Source organism: Vicia villosa, linkage group LG5 (assembly GCF_029867415.1).
Source record: "Vicia villosa cultivar HV-30 ecotype Madison, WI linkage group LG5, Vvil1.0, whole genome shotgun sequence".
Classification (NCBI taxonomy): domain Eukaryota; kingdom Viridiplantae; phylum Streptophyta; class Magnoliopsida; order Fabales; family Fabaceae; genus Vicia; species Vicia villosa.
The window spans coordinates 124,974,568-124,994,922 of record NC_081184.1 but is presented as its reverse complement, the minus strand read 5'-3'; the positions used below and the strand labels follow the sequence as shown (position 1 = coordinate 124,994,922).

The following is a 20,355-nucleotide window of genomic DNA, read 5'->3' as shown; positions in this document are numbered from 1 at the left end:
CCCGAAAATTGCCGGAGTCAACCATCTCCTGCACATTCTCAACAATCATCCACCTCCTCCGGTCATCCACCTCCTACTCCTACATATGTTGCAGCTCCGGTTGTTCGTCCACCTGTTGCAGCGCCGTTTGTTCCATCTGTTGCAGCGCCGATTGCTTCCTTGAGTTCGGCTCTGATTTCCATCGAGAGCCTGACTGCCGAAGTTAAACAGAAGGCTACTCTAGAGTCGGCTCCGTCGTCTCAGAAGGCGGTTAGGTTCCCCAACCGACCTGGTTACGGTCAATTGGGAAGGAAAATTCAAGTTCGTGCTAATCATTTTCAGTTGCGAGTGGCTGATAAGGATCTACACCACTATGATGTAAGTATAGTTTGCTCATAAGTTTTTTGTTGTTGTTTATTATGTTGGTAAGTTACAATGTGGTATGAATTTCTAGAGGATCAGGACTTTCTAACCTGTTACAGCGTCTCCTCCGTCGTCTTCATCCGATTAAATAAAGCGAATCGTTCTTGTTTGTTATTTTTCTTCTGTCCAGACCTTATTTCGGAAGTGCATTTCCGAATTCCTCCAAGGGGGGTGAATTCGGAGATGAACTTCCGAATTCACCAATTTTCTGAAAATTAACCTTATTTCGGAGATGCATCTCCGAAATCAATATTTTTCATTAAAATATTCACCTTTTCGGAGATTCATTTCCGAAAACACCTTTTTTTCCAATAAAAGTACGTTTTCGGAAATGAACTTCCAAAACAAGGGGTATTTTTGTAAATTCGTCAGAGGTGACCAAGAAGGTTAAGAGGTTGGTTAAGAAATTTTCTTTATATTTGTATGCATATTAAACTTTTAGCATCACAATTTTAAAAAATAATTAACAATGATTAAAAGTCTACATAAACAATTATATTTTAACTCAAGAAACTTAGATTTAAAATTAAGTGTGATCATATGACATCAATTTGATAATTTATAAATATTAACAATTCATTTATTTAATATATAGATATAAATAAATGATGCAATTAGAGATTAAACATCTAACTAATTCAATACATACAAGTTGAGTTGCCCTACCTATCAATAAAAAATTTCAATTTAATAATTATTTGTAATTTCATGACTTAAAATGATTAAAAAAATTACACTATTTATCAATTTTGCCTTCTGTCTAGTCAGCAAGTGAGTATTCATAGAACAATCATTATTTTCTCTATAAACAATTGTGTGTCTGTTCTTCGTGAATTGGTTACGTATGACTTCCGTGAAACACAATCGCTTGACATATATTCAGGTGTCCCTCTCCTCTATAGAGCACCAAAAAATATATGATTTTAATTATATCTTGGAGTAAGTTAAGTCGAAGTTGACCTCTTGAAAAGTTTAACACCTTTCTTTTACAGATCATAGAACTTTCTCTAAAGTTGTTATTGAAGTTATTCCTATATATATATATATATATATATATATATATATATATATATATATATATATATATATATATATATATATATATATATATATATATATATATATATATATATATATATACTATGATGACTGCTAGCATTTCTAAAGCTTGTTTGCATGAGATTCAAAAATTAATTACAACGTTTTTTTATTTAGGGTAAGTGAGATGTGATGACACTGCCAAAGTTCTTAGGAGGATTTGGAGTATTAGACAGTTGGATTTTTATAAATAATGTTTGTCTTTTGAAGCTTGGTTGGACCATTTGAAGTAATAAATAGTCTCTTTACTGTGAATTTGCACATGACAAATATATGAGGAACAATGTTGTTTATTATGAGAATGTGATTGTTAAGGCAAATGATTCAAGTTTGTGGAAGAATAATATTAGTTATGAGGATGTGATTGTTAAGGCAAATGATTCTAGTTTGTGGAAGAATCTTGATAAATTGTGGGTTAAGTTTGTGTAGTTTTCATATTGGTTTATAGGAGATGGTGCAAATATAGATGTTTGATCTCATTTTTGGTGAACCATGTATGAAATTAATGGATAATACATATGGTGTCAATAGAGCTTGTTATTAATATTTAGATGACTTACTGGATCAACAAAGTCTATGGAATGTGGATCTTTTAAAGCATTCATTTTTTCAAAATGGTAACTAAAATTCTAGTTATTCTCCCTCCCGAAGGTAATAATGGAAGAGATATTTGTTGTTAATCAGGTGATAAAAAAAAAGGAGAGTATACTGTTTCAGCAAGTTAAAAATTAATGTGTAATTTTAGTAGGCAAAATAACGAGTATAGTTAGAGGTTGATAGGAAATTTTTTTGGTTAATTTCAGCAAGTCCTTGAATGAATAAGGTCCTTGATTTGGTTGGTGTATCTTGGTAGGATAATAACCAATGAGAGAAAAATAAAATGCAACTAGGATGACCCTTTTGTAGTCACTATAAAATAGAGGTGGAATTCATTATTCATGTACTACGTGATTGTCCTTTGTCTTTTGTTATTTTGACTAATGTGGTTAAGTTAGACATGAGATGCTCTTTTGTCACTAGTAATATTAAGAAGTGAGTGAATACTAATTTGCGTTTGTATTTTAGTATTAGTGAAGATCCGTTATGGTCGGAACTTTGGACAAACTCTTTCCATGAACTCTTGATGTGGAGGAATAAGAAATAACATGATGAAATTTTTTTAAGATTTAAAATTATGTGGCGGAATGTTACAAAAGTTTCTTATGAGTAGTTTTTAGCAGCTGAGTTACATGGTAGTAAGATGAAGTTGGCCTGAGAGACTAAGCAAATAAGGTGGACTTCTCCTCCTTCGGGTTGAGTGAGATTGAACCCTAATGGAGCTAGTAAGAATGCCTTGATAGCTGAATGTGGTGGTCTTTTAAGAGGTTGTACGAGTGAATGGCTTGGAGGCTTCGCAAGATATTTGGGTTCTTGTAATGCATATATTGTTGAACTTTGGGGTGTGCTAAAAGGATTAAGATTAACAAAAGAGTTTGAATTTTGAACTATTGAGTTTCAAATAGACTTCAAAGTGGTTGTTCAAAATATTTTGGATTCAGGACAAGATAGTATAATTGAAATGTGATTGGTAGAGAAATGTTTGGAACACTCTTTTTTCAACACTCTCTCAAACACTAACTTTTTTATTGGTTAAAACATGTGTGGATCCTACCTCTTTATGTGAGACTCATTTTTAAAGTAGGGACTCACACATATTTCAATAAAAAAAAGTAAGTGTTCCAGGTAGTGTTATTATCACTCCTCGCGATTGGTATAACAAATTCAACAATTACTCAAACTGAATTAAAATGTATGAATTTGTCATATTTACTCTAAGTCAAATATTTATACAAATACAATGCACTTATTATCAACATAAAGTGTGATCTAGGTCCTAATTAGAAACAACAAATATTCAACTTTGGTTTAATTTTTGAAATAAATAAACAAAATCAATTTGTGAAGGGTGGAAAAAGTAAAATGCAACAAGTAAACCAAGCATGTTGCAATTCTTTTATATATTTTCCATTTCATTTCTTTGAATACTTCTCCTCCCTCCTTTCTTTATCTTTCTCCAAACAACAACAATGTCTCTCTCTGAAACTTGAAAACCATTCATTTCCCAAACCCTTCCTTCAAATCCCTAATCTCCATTCACCCGTCCATTTCTATTTCAATCCTCACGGAAAATCCAAGAAATGGGTGCGTACAGAGCCGATGATGACTACGATTACCTGTTCAAAGTCGTTCTCATCGGAGACTCCGGCGTCGGAAAATCCAATCTTTTGTCACGATTCACAAAAAACGAATTCAGTTTGGAATCCAAATCCACCATTGGTGTTGAATTCGCTACTCGCAGTATCCACGTTGATGATAAGATTGTTAAAGCACAAATTTGGGATACCGCAGGCCAAGAAAGGTTGTGTTTTTGCCTTCACTATGATTTTTTTTTTGCTGATTTCTTTTTTTGGTTTTTGTTTGGGCCAAATTTTAGTGGGATTTGGTTCAATTTTCATGGGGTTTGAATTTTTTATTAAAAAAATGAGATTTTGATTTGGGAATGATGAATGATTATGGCTGCGTGAATATGGATTTTGTGTTTTCTGTTGTTGTTTTTGATCTGGATGATTACGACACCAGAAAACTAAGCTTTATGAGACATTGTTTCTATATTGTTTGTTTATGGTATATTTGATTTGAAGCATGTATTGAGAAGGTTGGGAAATTGATGATTTTTTTTCTGTAAAATGGTGAATAGATTTAAGGCTTTTTGTTACCAGGGTTTCTGGGGGAGGGGATTGGGATGCATCATATTCATATCATATAACAGTTCTTTAGGTGAATTGCTGAAGAGTTTGATGAAGGTTTAGGGTATATCTCTTTATGTGAAATAATAGATGACTTTGAATCATGTTTATTTCTTCTAGTTTTGTTGGTTTTTGTAGAATCTTCTGTCACTTTTCATTTCCTTTTCATTTTTTAAGTAATATGCTGCTCCAATAATCTGGCACTTGCCTTAAATGAAATGACTCAGAGCTTTGAGTCTGTGACCAGTAAATGAACTCTAAAATGTGAATGGGTTTTGAGTTTCTGATAAATGCTTGACGAAGTTAGAGTGTTAGCTGTGTGCAACGCAGTAAGGGATTAGGAGGGTTATTTGTTCTACTTGGGTGTGATTTATTGTGATACTTTGGTTTGGTTTGATTTGACTTTGACAATGCCTGCTATTTTCATGGGCAAACATGGTACAACACACTTTGCACTTATTTAGTTCCTCAGTACATCTTGTATTTCTCGTGTCTTCAAAGACATAAGAATTGAAGTTATACATGCAAGCTTCTAGTTACCACATGGTGGTGGTGACCCAGGGTTGTCAAATAGCAGAATTTGAAAATCGGAATTTGAACAAATCACTATTGTTCTTCGACACACTATTCAATACAAAGTGATGTCAAATAGGTGGCAGGGTCTGTTGTATTTTGTATTCCATTGTGCTGTATTTATATATCTCATCCTTGTTTTTTTTTGTTTCCCCAGATATCGTGCGATCACAAGCGCATATTATCGAGGAGCTGTTGGTGCATTGCTTGTGTATGATGTTACAAGACATGTAACTTTTGAAAATGTGGAAAGATGGTTAAAGGAACTTCGTGACCACACAGATGCCAACATTGTAATTATGCTTGTGGGGAACAAGGCTGATCTTCGTCACCTGCGTGCTGTGTCCACCGAGGATGCTAAAGCATTTGCTGAAAGAGAAAACACGTTTTTCATGGAAACGTCTGCCCTTGAGTCATTGAATGTCGATAATTCCTTCACAGAAGTGCTTACACAAATATATCGAGTCGTTAGTAGGAAGACTCTTGAGATTGGAGATGACCCTGCCGCCTTGCCAAAAGGGCAAACAATCAATGTTGGCAGTAGAGATGATGTCTCAGCTGTTAAAAAGGTTGGATGCTGTTCAGCGTAGTTTGACAGATAATAGTAAGGATCGTCTTCACAACCAATGGTATATTTATCTGTGCATGAATCAACCAATTCTCAAACATTTTGAGATTCATGCGAAATGTTTTAATACCTAAGCTTTTTCTTTTTTGTATTTTTTCTACATGCTTTATCGAGTTTATTATCGTCGATTTTTTTTACTAAGTGTTGTTTGGTCATAGGAATTATATGATTTTACCTTTAGATATACAAAATTACTGTTTGTATTGAATGAAAAGGATATCCTGTTCTTAGATTGTTCAATCCTGAATTTGTAGTGTATATATATATTGACAAACATTATACTATTATACTAGTACTACTACTAATAATCACACAAGAAAGTATAAATAGCACAAAAGCTTTATTAAAAAAGCATAAAATACATATGATAACAAAACACATGTGACAAACAGAGAAATTATTCCTTTAAACTAGAATGTAGTTCATTGTAAAACAATCTAACATCAAAAGTAGTGTACTTTAGTGTTGCTGCTATTGCTAATGCTACATCTATTTATTAGCTTTGGTCAAATGCCAATTGTTCACTGAAAATTATACAAAAGAAAAGCCTCCTGCAATAGCTTTTACTCTGAAACAGATTCATCTTGATGTTGAGTGGCGGAACGGAATAGAAGTTTGCGAGTAATACCGTTCCTCACTTCTTCGTGATACTTGCGAGAGCGGGGTGCTCGCACCATGTCTTCAGAAGCAGGAGCAAAAGGGTCGAAAACACCGATGTTAGGTGTTTGAGGGCTCCAATTGTGATTTTTTGAATCAATGTGGATCCCATTCAGCTGATTCTTAATCACTGCCATTGCCAAAAGTGACTCTGCTTCCAAATCCTCATTCACTTTTTCCTTAGCTTTTGGAGAAGAAACATCATCAACAACAGCATTCACTTCCACTGCATCTCGCTTTTCCTTGCACTGATCCATTTGAAGCGAGTTCAGCTACACACATACACCACTTGTAAAGTTAGATTTAATTATCCACAAATATTCCATTTTTCTCATTATATATAATGTAAGAAAGAAAGAAATAAAAGAAAACCCTAATTTTACCTCCCGACATTGTTGTCAACTGTGAACGACAGAATATAATAGTTTGTTCAAATCACGATAGACACAAATGCTATAGCGCCACTATTTCTCAATATTTTGTACTAAATAACATAACGCATAACAATTGAGGCTTGTTTTGCCGTGCTATATCATTATAGCAAAGCTATCCCCGCTATTTAACAACATTACCTACGACAAAGAAACAAATCATATTCTATAAAATTCTTTGTCGTGGAATCTGAACCACTAGATGCTATGTTCATCCGTAACACAAACAGATCTGCTCAGATGGAAATTTTATTTCACAAAATTCGTTAACAGATATATATTGCATCAATGATACATAATTGAATGAAGTATATTTAGTGAAATTTACTCGAGAAGATCAGATCTAATTCAATCCAATTAACAATAACAATAATAATATATTTTTCAAGAACAAAAGCTATAGCAAAATGCCAAAAACATAAAAAGAGTGAAGTACAAGTACCTGAGGTGGATGGATTTGAGAGGTAAAGAATTATGACAGTCAAAGTCAAGCACGCCTTGCACCAACACAATTGCCGCCGCCACTAAGCGCCAACGAGAAAAAAGAGAGACTCAATGCGCCAAAAAAACCCTTCTTCGTATTTATATGTGATTTTTATCACATGTTTTTATCATACATTTTATCGATTCCACGTCAGTCGCACGTGTTTTTTTCTTTTAGATAAGTACGTGTTTTTTTATTTTTAAGAAATTTGGAAATATTATAAATTTGTCTTAAATATTACTCAATCATTTCATATTTATTTTCAGACTTGTGTTCAATGTGCAAATATCTTTTTCATAAAATCTTACTCTAAAAGTTGCCTTTCATATACTTTGGAAGTAATTTTGGAACTCAATCTTGTATTTACTAAATATTCTACTTTAATTAAGAGAAGAAATGATTATTTGCACTCTTTTCACTTTCTTAATACTATTCAATGAAGTTAGTAGTTTTAGTAGTGAATTAAAGTTGTTCATGAAGACGACACTATATTTGAAAGCACACTTCAATATTATAAGAACAACTTTTACTTTGTTACATAAAAACACATAAAGGGTTGATAGTTCACACTTTACACTATATTGGCTGTTTATTTTTACTAGTCTCTAGTGAGTTTGAGTTTCCTCTATTTATATATCTTATATTTAGTGTCTATTTATAAGAAGGGTAGATACAACTAAAAAGATAATGAGATTTGTTAATAGAATTCATTTGTTAGAGGATAGATAAATTGGCTAAAGTCAAACTCGTCTCTAATATGTCATGCTTAAGTTATTATTTGATAATTGAATACTATATCCAAAATTATAATTCATTTTGAAAACAAAAAAAATCTAAATTATAAATCCTTTTACAATCAATGAAATATTTGTTGAAAGTATAATTTTTTATGTCAAAACAAGTAATCCGATAGAGTATGTTGTTGTCAGAATTATTGTGTTTTGAAGGAAGTTGTCGAAATGTCGAAGCCGAACATAAACTTAGCATTTTGTTTGCATGCTTTAGTTGAGTTAATTAGTTAGAGATTGTTTGGTGTACGCAATCTCAACTATAAATAAGGAGGTACCCTATCATTTAAAAAGTAGTGGAGAAAAGTTGAATAACCGTTTTTAGTTTTGAATGCAGAGAAAGAGAAACTCTGGATAATTCTTCTTCTTCCCCTTTTCTCCCAAACCCTAATTTCCCTTTTCTTTCCCAATTCATCCTTCTTTCTTCTAAATTTTTTGGACAGCGTGAATCATCTTGCAATCAATGTATGGTTGATTCACTCGAATGAAGAGTGAAGAACAAGAGAAGAAATCAATCAGAATGATTGATTCTTGCTCACCAAGATATATTCGAATTATCCTCAAGATTGAGGTTTAAATCCAACATCTGGTATCTAGAGCACTGACTCTGTGATTCGTGGAAAGCATAGCGCGATGAATCATCCGAACGATCATTTTTTAGCGAGTCTTCCAATTCTGAAAGATAACAACTACAAGAATTTGTGTAAGCAGATGTAGATCATTTTCTGCTATTAAGATCTTTGGGACCTTGTGAAGGAAGGAGTAACGCCAATTGGAGAATATGCTACAGATGAATTAAAGGCTGCACATAAAGAATTGAAGAAGAAAGATTATAAATATCTCTCTACAATTCATCAATGTGTTAGTATAGATATATTTGAAAAATTGAGTGATGTAGAAACAACAAAAAAGCTTGGGATATTCTGGAAAAATGGTTTGGAGGCGCAGAGAAGGTGAAAGAGGTAAGGATACAAACTCACAAAAGAGCGTATGAATTATTTAAGATGGAAGAAAGTGAAAGCATAACTGATTTCTTCACTGGGGTTACAAAACTGGTGAATTAAATCAAGATATGTGGAGAAGCGTTGACATCAAGATCAGTTATCACAAAGATCTTGAGGTCATTGTCTCTGAAGTTCGATCTCGTGGTAGTAGTCATAGAAGAATCAAAAGATTTGTCAACATTGACAAAGGAATAACTTCAATGAATATCTGAATCTCTCGAACAAAGAATGGCTGAAAGATCTGCACGTAAGTCGAAGAGAAATGTAGCTCTACAGGCGCAATCAGCAAAAGAAAAGAAAGGCAAAGAAAAATGGTTCGGCAATAAAAATAGAGGAGGCTACAATAATTCATCATGTAGAGGCAAGCAAGAGAGAAACTCGTCAAACTAGAGCAACTATAAAGGTGGTGTTGCAGGTAGAGGAAGAGGTGGTGGAGGAAAACCTAAAAAGAGTCACATTCAATGTTACCATTGTCAGAAGTATGGTTATTATTCAAGTGATTGTCCTAAAAAACAAAAGAATCAAAACAATAATGCAAGGCTTGCAAAACATGAAGAAGAAGAAGAAGAAGAAGAAGAAGAAGAAATGTTGTTTTTGGTCACAACGAGAGATGAAGAAAAGTTCAAAGAGCAATTGTACTTAGAATCAGGATGCTCATCACACATGAGTGGTAGGAAAGATTGATTTGTCAACATGAATTCCTCAATGAAGAACAAGGTGAAATTAGCAAATGACAACACCCTAGCTGCTGAAGGTGTTAATGATGTTCTGATAATGAGGAAAGATGGCAAAAGGTCATTAATTTCCAATGAAAAGAAATTTGCTTAGCATAGGGAAATTGATCGATAAGAATTACAAAGTATCGATCGAAGATAGAATTATGAGAGTTATCGAATCAAGTGATAGATTAATCTTGAAGGCTCTTATGTCTTAGAACAGAACCTTCAAGATTGATCATAGACATGTGTCTGATCACCTTAGAAAAAAATTTAATGACAAGTCGATTCAAATGATCTGAGCAGGGTGGATTGATGATTTGTCCCGAATCCGAGCATAGTGGATTCGGGGTTCGAGTAGGGTAAACCCGGTTCGCTTAGAAACCTTTTGATTAGTTGGTACCACATGCATATGCATCGAGTTGCATTACATAAATAAAGTGTATGCATAATGTTGATTTGCGTGTGATTGTTAAGATTTGGCGTGCGAATGTGTTCGTGAGATGTTGTGATGCACTTGTTATAGAATATGTATATGTGTTGATACTCTACCTTGCAGTATGTACAACTTACTTTATTAATGTGATTTTTCACCCCTTTGTTGTTGTTATTGTGGTTTGTGCTCCTCTTCGGAGTACAGACAAGCAGGTAACTGAGTAGATGCTTAGAGTGGAGGATGGCGCGACGCTATTCTTCTTTTCCTTTTATTTTGCATTTTAGAATACGTGCTCTGATTTGTAACACTAGGCGCACGAACGTTATTATTTTGTTATTTGTATTTTGTTAATGAGAGTTAGATGACATACTCTCGACAATTTGATGTTGCTAAATGTGAAAGTCTTTCCTAATTGTTTTTCGTTTCGATAAAGTGTTGCATGAAATTATTTTTTATTATGAAGCATGCCTAGTTGATGAAATTCTGCTGCGATGATACTCTAAGTGAAGGTGAGCATGCGATGACAAGTGTTGAATATTTTGTTTTAAAATTCTAAGTGTTACAAAGCAGATGATTGTTTTGAGAGTGTGTGATTCCCTATGTGATTATGTAAAAAAAAACCTTTGAATTATTCTATTATTTTACATGCTGAAAATTTAGAGTGTTACATAAGGGTTATGTGGAATACTTTTTACCGTTTAGAAACAAGAGTTCTCTTCAAGATTGGTCGAAAATTTAATGAAGATGTTGAAATGTCCACATGATTGAAATGTAATGTTTGATTTATGTTAACACCGTCTATGTCATGTTGATTTTATGTTATTAATGCTAATTATATTTCGTCAAACAACAACTTTCTGTTTTTTGTCTGCTTTCTGCTTCAGTATCTCCACACATACAATTTTATAAAGCTTACAAGATGTATTTTCTGAATCAAGCTAGATACAAAGTTGGGGAGTGATTCAAAAATCAACATTTGTTGTATGTGTCTGGGGTGCATTCAGAGATGCATCTCCAAAATCTTAGGTATTATTATATTTTCATAATGTGTGCTAGTAATCCATATAGTGCATTAAAAAAATCCCCAAGACATATGCTCAATAATGGTTCTTAAAGTTGAATTCTATCCACAATGAAGGAGAAGAATGACCTTATACTTTTTAAATGTGGTTCTCAAAGTTGCGTTTCTATCTAATAATATTTTTTTCTGTCAAAGAACAAGTATACTCTCAATCTTTGTTCATATTGAACTGAACACTAATGAAAAATTATGTTTCAATTGGTGTAAGGGAATGCTTATCATTTTAGTCCTTGTTTGTTTATCTTAAATGTCTATTTTGAAGAATGCAAAACTTAATTTAAATATCAATTTATTATATATGGATAGGGTTTAATGAATAAATTTCAAGTGGCTAATATAGTAGATTTTTTTTGAGCAAAAGCTAATATAATAGATTAGTTGAACACATTAAACTAACTCGAATACTAATATATAAAAACTATAAAGCGAATTCATACTTCAACATCAGCGGAAGGGATGTTCATGTTCGAGTTTACCACTTTGTAAATATTGAGAAATATTCACACAACAGTCATCAAACTAAACTGTAGCAATAGACGAAGAATAACCCGGAGTCGAAATGCACAAGAACTCAAGGAGCAAGATCCATAATATAAAGCAACACATAGTGATATATTACTTAGAAGTTTGAACATACAAAATTTGTTGGCAAATAAAAAATAATAATGAACAAAATTCATGTTTTCCTATCACTTGAGTTTCTTACTTTACTTAGCCCCTCTTCTTTTATTTCCCCCCTTGTTGCCCTTATTGCCCCCCTTTCTGCCAGATTTTTTGCCCTTTGGCGACTTGCTCTTCATATAAGAAATTTTGCTGGCTTTCTTCTGCCTCTCCTTTCGAATTTGATCCATATCTTTGATTTCTGGACGCACATGAGCATTTGGCATTGAATGCTGCTTCCTGCCGTCTCTAAAATTCCTATCGTTAAAATTCCTACCACTTCCTCGGTAAGATCCTGCATTACAAAAAAATCAGAAAGGCATATCATTCCCGGTTAATACCAACAGTAAAATCTTACCACCATAAATCATTGTTTGATTTACCAGCCGGCATGTAAGAAACATGACAGAGAAAATGAGGCAGTTTTAAAACTGAGATTCAGGAAGTAGTGAATTAAGTATACTACCTTTCGAACTTGTTGATTCCTGAGCATCACCATCAGTATTTGTCCCTCTAAGAGATATCTTGGAGTGTGAGCGTTCCTTCCACTTTTTATAGATGCCAGTCTTGTTGGCCTTTGTTTTTGCACCACTCTCTGTCTTTATCTGTACTCAGGTACAAATAAAAATGTTACGTTTCCACTTGCATACTATGTACCGAGTACCGGCATATAAGATAGAGGCTTATGAATATACCTTTCCACTTGCTGTAACACGGTCGCCATTGTTCAACTTGATGTACTTTTTACTCCTCTGATAGCAAAAACGTTTTATAAGAGAGATGAATGGAAAATTTTGCAAAAGATTTAAAAGCAAATAGTCTGTCCTTTTTTATTTATTTTTTACAACTCAACTACATTAGTTTAGTATTTACCTTATCCCAGTGATATACAGATTTTTGTTTCTTAATGCCAGAACCATCATCTGCAACTAGATCTAGGACAGCTTCTTCCAATCTGTACATTAGAATAAGAGATTTAGAAATACAGTAAAGGTAAAGTTGTTTAACTATTGTTGTTTTATACCTTTAAAGCCAATTTAAAATTGAAAGTTGTTAGGCAAAATATCTTCACAAAAATGTTTGATTTGATTACAAGTTATTATAAATGAATGATATATTTGATAAATAAAGGCATTGCTTAGAAAAAAAACTATAACTAAAAGACATAAAATGAGTTTTACTAAAAGAGACATAAAAGACATTAATTATAAAAGACATAAAATGCATCATGTTTAAAAACTTTAATAAACTAAGTTAATTAAATTATTGAAGAGCTTAAGCATAATAGCATTAGCATCATTAATTATCATTATAATTATAATTATAATCACAATACAAAAAAAATGAAACATATGAATGTTTGGTAGTGGAAACCGTATACAACAACAAATGGCATAAATGAGATAAATAAATGGAGCAAACTAAAGGATCAGGTGTTATAATCTCATTTTGATAAACACAATTCGAAAAGGTATAGTTATAATCCTTTGTTGTAGTAGCAAAATAGTCACATAAACCGTTAGCTCTAAGGTTTAATTACACACTGGCCCTCGCCCCAAACTGTGAAGAGCATGCAAGTATGTACGAATAAGATAATATAATGGCAGCCCGTGGTTGCAAAGCGAGTTGAACGACAAAATTTCCGCAAAAGAATTTTCAAAGTTCCTCTCAACTACTTTTGAAGAAGGTCCTTTTATTGTTTTTTTTTTTATCAAAAAGAAAGTAACTTTACTCAAAGAGTTTTTACTGAATGTGGTTTGGCCTATCTTCTATCTTTTAAGGAGGAGACAGGGCAATTAAAAGTCAGGCCAAACAAGCTCCGATAGTATGGCCAAAGGGATATATGTAAAAAAAGGACTGATTAGTAATTAATCAAGTAAATTTTTACCTATTTGAAGAAAAGCCTTCATTAGCTTTTACTGCGAGGCCTGCCTCCATGTGCTGTGAATGATAACAAGATATAAGTTAAACGGGTAGTTGAATTTTCTGTTTCAAAAGCCTAACAACTATCACATAACAAGTATATGTCTATGTGAATCTAGATAAATGTGAATAAAAGTAATACAGATAGTGACTTACACGATTTTTAGGTATGGAACTTATATAGTTATCCTCGTCCTTGAAACTTTCTTGCTTTCTCTTAGTACCACGTGCTGATGAAACCATAAGAAAAGAATCAGAAAAGAGTCAGAAAATAATCATCTTTTGTCTTCCACGTCTAGTGAAACTCTTGTGCTGAAAAGTTTAAACCCACGGGTAATAATAATGACTTGGCATGGGAGTTTTTTCCTTGTTTTTAATATTTAGGCCTATAAGTTTGAACTTTGGGATGTACTGTTTTGATTAAGACTTGTTGATGTTGATTGAGAATTTTGATTGAGACTTGTTGGTTTTAAGTGTTTTTTACTAAGCCTTGTGCTTTGAGTTATGAATATTTTATGGGTTTTGAGTTATTTGTTTAATTTTACATAAAATATATGTTTATAGTTAGTTATTCATGTAATTAGTCCAAAATATGATCAAATAGCTGTCATTCCACTATATGCTATCTTGATATCCCCCTTTTGGGGTCAGCCGCTCCATGCCGTTACTTGGGATTGACTACCTAGATTTCAGGTTTGCTAAGCCTACATAGCAACCTCTAAAAATATCACCTAACAACATATTCCTACCTTAGGTTGAACTAGATATAGTTCATGATTAACAAATAACATAAAATCCTAGCATAATATATCATTTCAAACAGATAAATACAAGAGCACCAAATGAGGACAATATACTTTACAAACCAAAAAAGTACAACAATTTTAACATCTAATGACATTGAAATAGAACAAGACCTTTTCTCCCTTTCCCCGCTGAAGTAGGTTCCTGTTGATATTCCTCCTGCAAGGAAACATATGTATTGTCCTCAATGAATACAAATAAAATGATTAAATAAAACTAACTAGATTGATTACAGTCAATCAGAAGAAAATAGAAGGTTAATTAAAAAAGGGTAGTCGAACAAGTACAAATCCAAGTTACTGTAATAGCTACGTACCTTTTCACTAGTACTCTTAGACTTTTGTTCAAGAAACAAATTTATAGTAGATTCATGAATGGCTCTTTTCCTTTTCATCACATCAACCCATTGACCAGAAGGGCCCTGCAAATATTTATTGAGCTTCACTGTAAATTTTTAATCTTAAGGTAAAAGGTAAGCAGAAAGACAGTAATTTAGGCATGTACATCAAAACAGATATTTCATTGGGTTTAGATGCAAAGTCCAATATGATATAGCATGGAACATGAATGAAACATCTACATCATAGTTGTCAATAAAGTGCAGCAAAATTCAAACTGTAAGAACAAGATAAGAAATTGACATGAAAGCCAAGTGTTCGTAACGATGTTATATCATAATATCTAATGTCCTAAACATAATTAGTTGTATAATAAACAAAACAAATTAAAGTTTTCATAACCAAATGAGTTTCTTCAATAAAAGCAACTACAATATGTACAATGTGATTCTTGCACTATGCATGTTTTGTGTTTGAAAAATACCATCAAGACATGGCTAGAATGTTTTACTATTGCCAACACACAAGCATGTGTCTGGTGTAGAAGGAATAAACAACAGGTATATCAAAATCGTGTTAGACAAATGAATTGAGTCATCCAAAACTCAATAATGCTAAATCATTCATCACAAACTATCTATGAATAATGCAAAATCTTTCGTTTAAAAAAGTTGGAGCAGGCAGCAATGCATATCAGAAAGAGAAAGGGTCTTGGAGTGGGAAGACAAAAAAGGAAGGAATGGCTGAGCCAGAGATAAATACTATGATATTTACATTTTTGCCAACTAAGAATTTTACACCTTCCAATGAAGAGCAAGCTATCAAACTAGATAGACATAATATACAAGGTAAACAGTAATTAATCCCTATAGCAACTTACTTCACTCCCTATACTCAATAGGACAAATACATCTTCCCTACAGATTAATCGTTTAGTAACTTTGATTCGGACAGTTATGATTTTTGAACGGTACTTATTAGATCGAGGCAATAGGAAAGAAAAAGCATGGACTTAAGTGAAGGAGAAAACACTGCAAGAAGAGATATACATATAACTTCTCAACTAATATTTGATAACCAAAATCTGTTGCGCAATTTTAGATTCATTTAAAAACATAAAATGGACTTCAGAAGAATTGATGACAGATGATAAAAGACGCATAAAACCATATGATCCACCGTATCCAACTTTCATGTAAATATATTAAAATGGAAAACAATTTGGAAAATGTTAAGTTTCATAAGAGAATCGTGAAATTTAGTCAATTGAAGGAGGAACTTGAAAATTTCATTCTAAATATCTAAAAAGGAAATAGAATTGTCAAATTAGACCATAATCAAACAAAATATGGATTATGGACAATGTATTGAAAATAGAAACATACTGCTTTACGCTTTGCTTTAGCTGCTTCTCCTTCTGCTTCCAAAATGGTCTGCTTTGGCCTGATATTGAATTATTAAAACTATGAGCCTATAAAATCCTTTAAAGAGAGTTGTTTAGAATAATTCCAGTTTATGAATATAAACTTGCACTCACCTAAATGTTTTCAAATGCTCAGAAAATGCAAGTGCTGTTAACTCCCCCGTCCCCAACACTTTGTTAAAAATTGGATGTAGACCTTCTGGTGGCAAATCCTTTACTCTTCTAATGGACTCCTTTGAGGGTAAGGGTTTAGTTTTAGAATATAAACGAAATGCATTTTTACAGGTTCTCTGCAACGCTTCCAGCTCCGCATTAGTATCAATAACTTCCCTAACTCTGTCAGAAACAAGGTCAATGACTTTTTGAGGGAAACGACCATAAATGGTTTCTCCGTTTGCCATTGCCTGGTCAATTCTTGACATTACTCCATCCATATCCTTCAAGACCTCTTCTTCAGTGGGAGCAGCTTTGACTGGTTTTGAGAGAAACAAATGAAGATCCAAGAGATAAGCCATATCCTCGGTAGTCAAGAACGAATAAGCAGTGCCAGTACGACCCGCCCTTGCAACCCTTCCAACTCGATGAACAAATATTTTAGGCTTGGGCGAAAAGTCCCAATTGATAACATTATCTAGCAATGGAATATCAATGCCTCGAGCAGCAATATCAGTGACAATCAACAACATTGTCTTCCTTGACCTAAACCTGGACACATGCATTTTGCGAGCATCTTGATCCATGTCTCCATAACACACAGAAGGCTCAATACCCTCTTGTTGAAACAACGAGTTGAGAAACTCAACATGATGTTTAGTGGATACAAAAATTAAAGTCTGCTCATCAGAACCAATAAGTTCCCTGATTAAATATAACAAAGCGGCATACTTCTCTTCTTGCCTCAAAGTGAAAAACACAAGCTTCAAATCAGGACTAATTTTAGTTTCCAAATCAAGACGAACAAGGCGAGGCTCTCGCAGACCAGCCTTAGCGAATTCTGCAAGAGCGCTAGGTAATGTCGCACTGAAAAGCAACGTCTGACGATTATCACCAAGCTGACCAAGAATTTGATGTAGCTGCTCAGCAAAACCCATACCAAATAAACAATCAGCCTCATCAAAAACAACATACTCCACTTTACGCAACGACATGTCATCAACCTCAGACAAATGATGCATGAGCCTCCCAGGAGTGGCAATTATAATGTCAGGACTCTGAGATAACTCCACAAACTGACTTTCCATACTATCACCGCCAACCAACAAACTAACACGAAGATCTGATTCACAAACAAGCAAACAGAGATTCAGAATACATTAACCATATTAAAAAAGCCTTCATATAATCAATTACAAAATAAGCTGAAAAAAATCATATAATCAATTACAAAATAAGCTGGAAAAAAGAACCTGTAAAGTGACCAAGCTCTTCAGTGAACTTGAGAGTCTGCATAGCCAAATCCCTAGTCGGTGATAAAATGAGTCCTCTAACGCCAGCCTGAGGAACATGCTGGTTAAGCTTATGAAGCATGGGAACAAGAAACGCAGCCGTTTTGCCGGAACCAGTACGAGCCATGGCAACAACATCGACGCCGGAGAGGATAAGCGGCATCGTCTTCCTCTGAATTGGAGTCGGAACTTTGTAACCTTTACGTCTGACTCCTCTAAACACATTGGGATTCAAACCCATGGTTTCAAAACCGCCTTGAGTTTTGTTGTTTTTCTTTTTCTTCGAACCTAACATGAAGCCTCCCATTTTTTCCGATACGGCGTGCAAAAGTTTTTCCTCCGCAGCGCCGACTAGGAATTCAGTTCAGAATTGGCGGAGAAAGGATGTGTATGCTAATCGCTCACACGGGTCGGGTCTACGAATTAGGCTTCAAATTCTATCGGTCCACTAAACCTAAAGGGTTTCGGTCTCTCGTTTTTTACATATAATATATAAATTCTAAATTTAGTTGATATGCACTAAAACAATTTTATAGAGTGAATGTTAGATTTTAATTCAAGTTGATTTTAATTTTAATCATTTATAAAAACAAAACTTATGACTATTAATCTCTTTATATATTACTAATTTCTTACTCATTTTCTTAATTTTTTCCTAAAAAATAATACACAATTCATTGACTTTCAATATAAAAATATAAAAGTTTTACGGATAGTAAATATTGAAATTAAATTTCATAAAATTTAACATTTATAATTAATTGATGGTGTATATTAATTAAATTCTAAACAATTTTTTACATGTAAACAAATTTATAATAATCAATCGTTAGTTGGTTCAATGGTGATTGGCGCTGAATTTGATAGGGAGAATCACAGTTCGATTCTCATAACTGCGATCAGAAGGGGGTTTGAAACCACATGATATCAACTGACCCTAAATTGAATTAGCCGGTCCAATGCGTCAGATACGGATGGTAAAAATAAAAAATATAATAGTTACATACTCTTCTGTTTTGAACTAAATGGTAATTTATAAACTTGAATTGAAGCAACATCTAAGTGAGTAAGAGAGTGAGAAGTATCGTGTAAATGGGCAACATGAACATGGCTAACCTGCTTACTATCAGAGATGGTATATATCACCCCGACTTCAAGGATTTTCAGAACCTCCTTTTTTAACTACTTCTTTCTTGTTGGGATTTAGCCTCCTCTGATATTCTCTAGAGATTTTATAATCATCCTCTAGCAAAATCTTATGCATATAAACAGATAGGCTAATACCCTTTAAATCGTCAATGGTATATCATGTGACTTTTTAGTACATTTTTAAAACAGTGAGTGATTGTGCACTTTTGGATTCTCCTAAAGTCACGTTTACTATCAGAAGTTGGTTTGACCCTTCATCTAAAAATTTATATCTTAGGGTTTGGACAATTGTTTCAATTCTATCTGCAATTCTTGTTGCTTGGATTTGTCATTTTATGTCATGAGAATTTAAAAGCTTTGATTGGAGGAAATGGAACTTTTATCCAATACTTACTCATAATCTTGTGCTTTGGTTGTTTTTTTTATTAATTTTAGCACTGCCCAGCAAACATGCTTCCAAGTAATCGATCGGAAGGTGCTCGGATGTGCTTTCTTTAACACAGGCGTCGATAGTATTAACCAAATTACGAGAATCTCTTATAGAAGGATTCTTCATGATCTTAGCCAACATAAACTCAACTTTTTCTTTTCCTAACTCAAAAGTTAATTTTTCTCTTTTAACATCAATAATGGCCCTAGACGTAGCCAAGAAGGGTCTGCCTAAAATTATTGCGATTTCAGAATCCTCCTCAATATCCATTATGACAAAATCCACGTGTATATAAAACTCCCCTATTCTAAATGGGACATCCTCTACCAATGAGATGCAAGACCATTTTATCAGCAAGTTACAGTGATATGTCAATGGGTTTTATTTCACCCATATTAAGCCTTTTACACACGGTAGGGGCATTAGGCTTACACAGACCCCTAAGTCGCAAAGTGGCCATTCAAAGTTCATGTTGCCTAGAGAGCAAGAAATCGAAAAACTTCTTGGGTTTTCAAGCTTAGTAGGCAACATATTTTGAATCACTGCGTAACTATCGAAGGTCATGGCTATGGTTTCATCTCCTTATAATATTCTCTTGTTGGCTAGAATTTCTTTTAGAAACTTGGCATAATATGGGCAGTTGGATCACAACATCAGTAAAAGGCACTTCAAGATGGATTTTTCTCAAAAGTTCTAAAAAAAAATTAAATTGCACTTCTACCTTAGCCTTCGCAAATTTTTGCGAAAAATGGGCAGGTAGCTTACAGGGAAAAGTAACAACGTAAGGTGCTTCGTTCTCAAACATTTGACTACCTCTTTTTCAAATGGTGTATGAACATCCTCTATAATCCTTTTAGGGCTCTCTGTTTCTTTCTCCCTCATGGTTGTTACAGTGTTCACACATACCTCAGGATCTGAGCTTGGAGAGGTAGTGTTAATTGGGATATTGGAGTCTCTAACGTTTTGATTTTAGTAGCAAGGGATTCAATCATAGACATTAGTTGCTCAAGAGTTTTTCTAATACAGGTATTTTGTTCCATAAGATCTCCATTTTCGCGCACTTGAGCTACAACAGAGTTTTTCATTAATATCTCAAGAT

At 33.7% G+C, this 20,355-nt stretch overlaps 2 protein-coding genes across 2 annotated transcripts; one reads left to right on the top strand and one right to left on the bottom strand.

The window, feature by feature from the left end:
- Positions 1 to 3,508: 3,508 nt before the first annotated feature.
- On the top strand, positions 3,509 to 5,832 carry LOC131602356 (ras-related protein RABA1f). The gene is made up of 2 exons (XM_058874443.1): positions 3,509 to 3,898; positions 5,017 to 5,832. The coding sequence occupies exons 1-2, from the start codon at positions 3,678 to 3,680 to the stop codon at positions 5,447 to 5,449; spliced, it is 654 nt and encodes a 217-aa protein (XP_058730426.1). The 5' UTR covers positions 3,509 to 3,677; the 3' UTR covers positions 5,450 to 5,832.
- Positions 5,833 to 11,677: 5,845 nt separating this feature from the next.
- On the bottom strand, positions 11,678 to 18,138 carry LOC131602355 (putative DEAD-box ATP-dependent RNA helicase 29). Its single transcript, XM_058874442.1, has 11 exons — positions 17,639 to 18,138; positions 16,347 to 17,508; positions 16,195 to 16,252; positions 14,788 to 14,892; positions 14,585 to 14,630; positions 13,824 to 13,897; positions 13,633 to 13,685; positions 12,618 to 12,699; positions 12,440 to 12,496; positions 12,211 to 12,349; positions 11,678 to 12,039 (listed from the first exon to the last, which is right to left on the bottom strand). The coding sequence occupies exons 1-11, from the start codon at positions 17,982 to 17,984 to the stop codon at positions 11,792 to 11,794; spliced, it is 2,370 nt and encodes a 789-aa protein (XP_058730425.1). The 5' UTR covers positions 17,985 to 18,138; the 3' UTR covers positions 11,678 to 11,791.
- Positions 18,139 to 20,355: the final 2,217 nt, after the last annotated feature.

What these genes read in the sequence shown, in the direction of transcription:
- LOC131602355 (XM_058874442.1), bottom strand. Translation starts at nt 17,984, where the DNA reads ATGGGAGGCTTCATGTTAGGTTCGAAGAAAAAGAAAAACAACAAAACT. An exon ending in GTTCCATACCTAAAAATCGT is followed by an intron (nt 13,686 to 13,823) that starts GTAAGTCACTAT and finishes TATCATTCACAG; the next exon opens with CACATGGAGGCAGGCCTCGC. An exon ending in GGAATCAACAAGTTCGAAAG is followed by an intron (nt 12,040 to 12,210) that starts GTAGTATACTTA and finishes TTTGTAATGCAG; the next exon opens with GATCTTACCGAGGAAGTGGT.
- LOC131602356 (XM_058874443.1), top strand. Translation starts at nt 3,678, where the DNA reads ATGGGTGCGTACAGAGCCGATGATGACTACGATTACCTGTTCAAAGTC. An exon ending in GATACCGCAGGCCAAGAAAG is followed by an intron (nt 3,899 to 5,016) that starts GTTGTGTTTTTG and finishes TTGTTTCCCCAG; the next exon opens with ATATCGTGCGATCACAAGCG.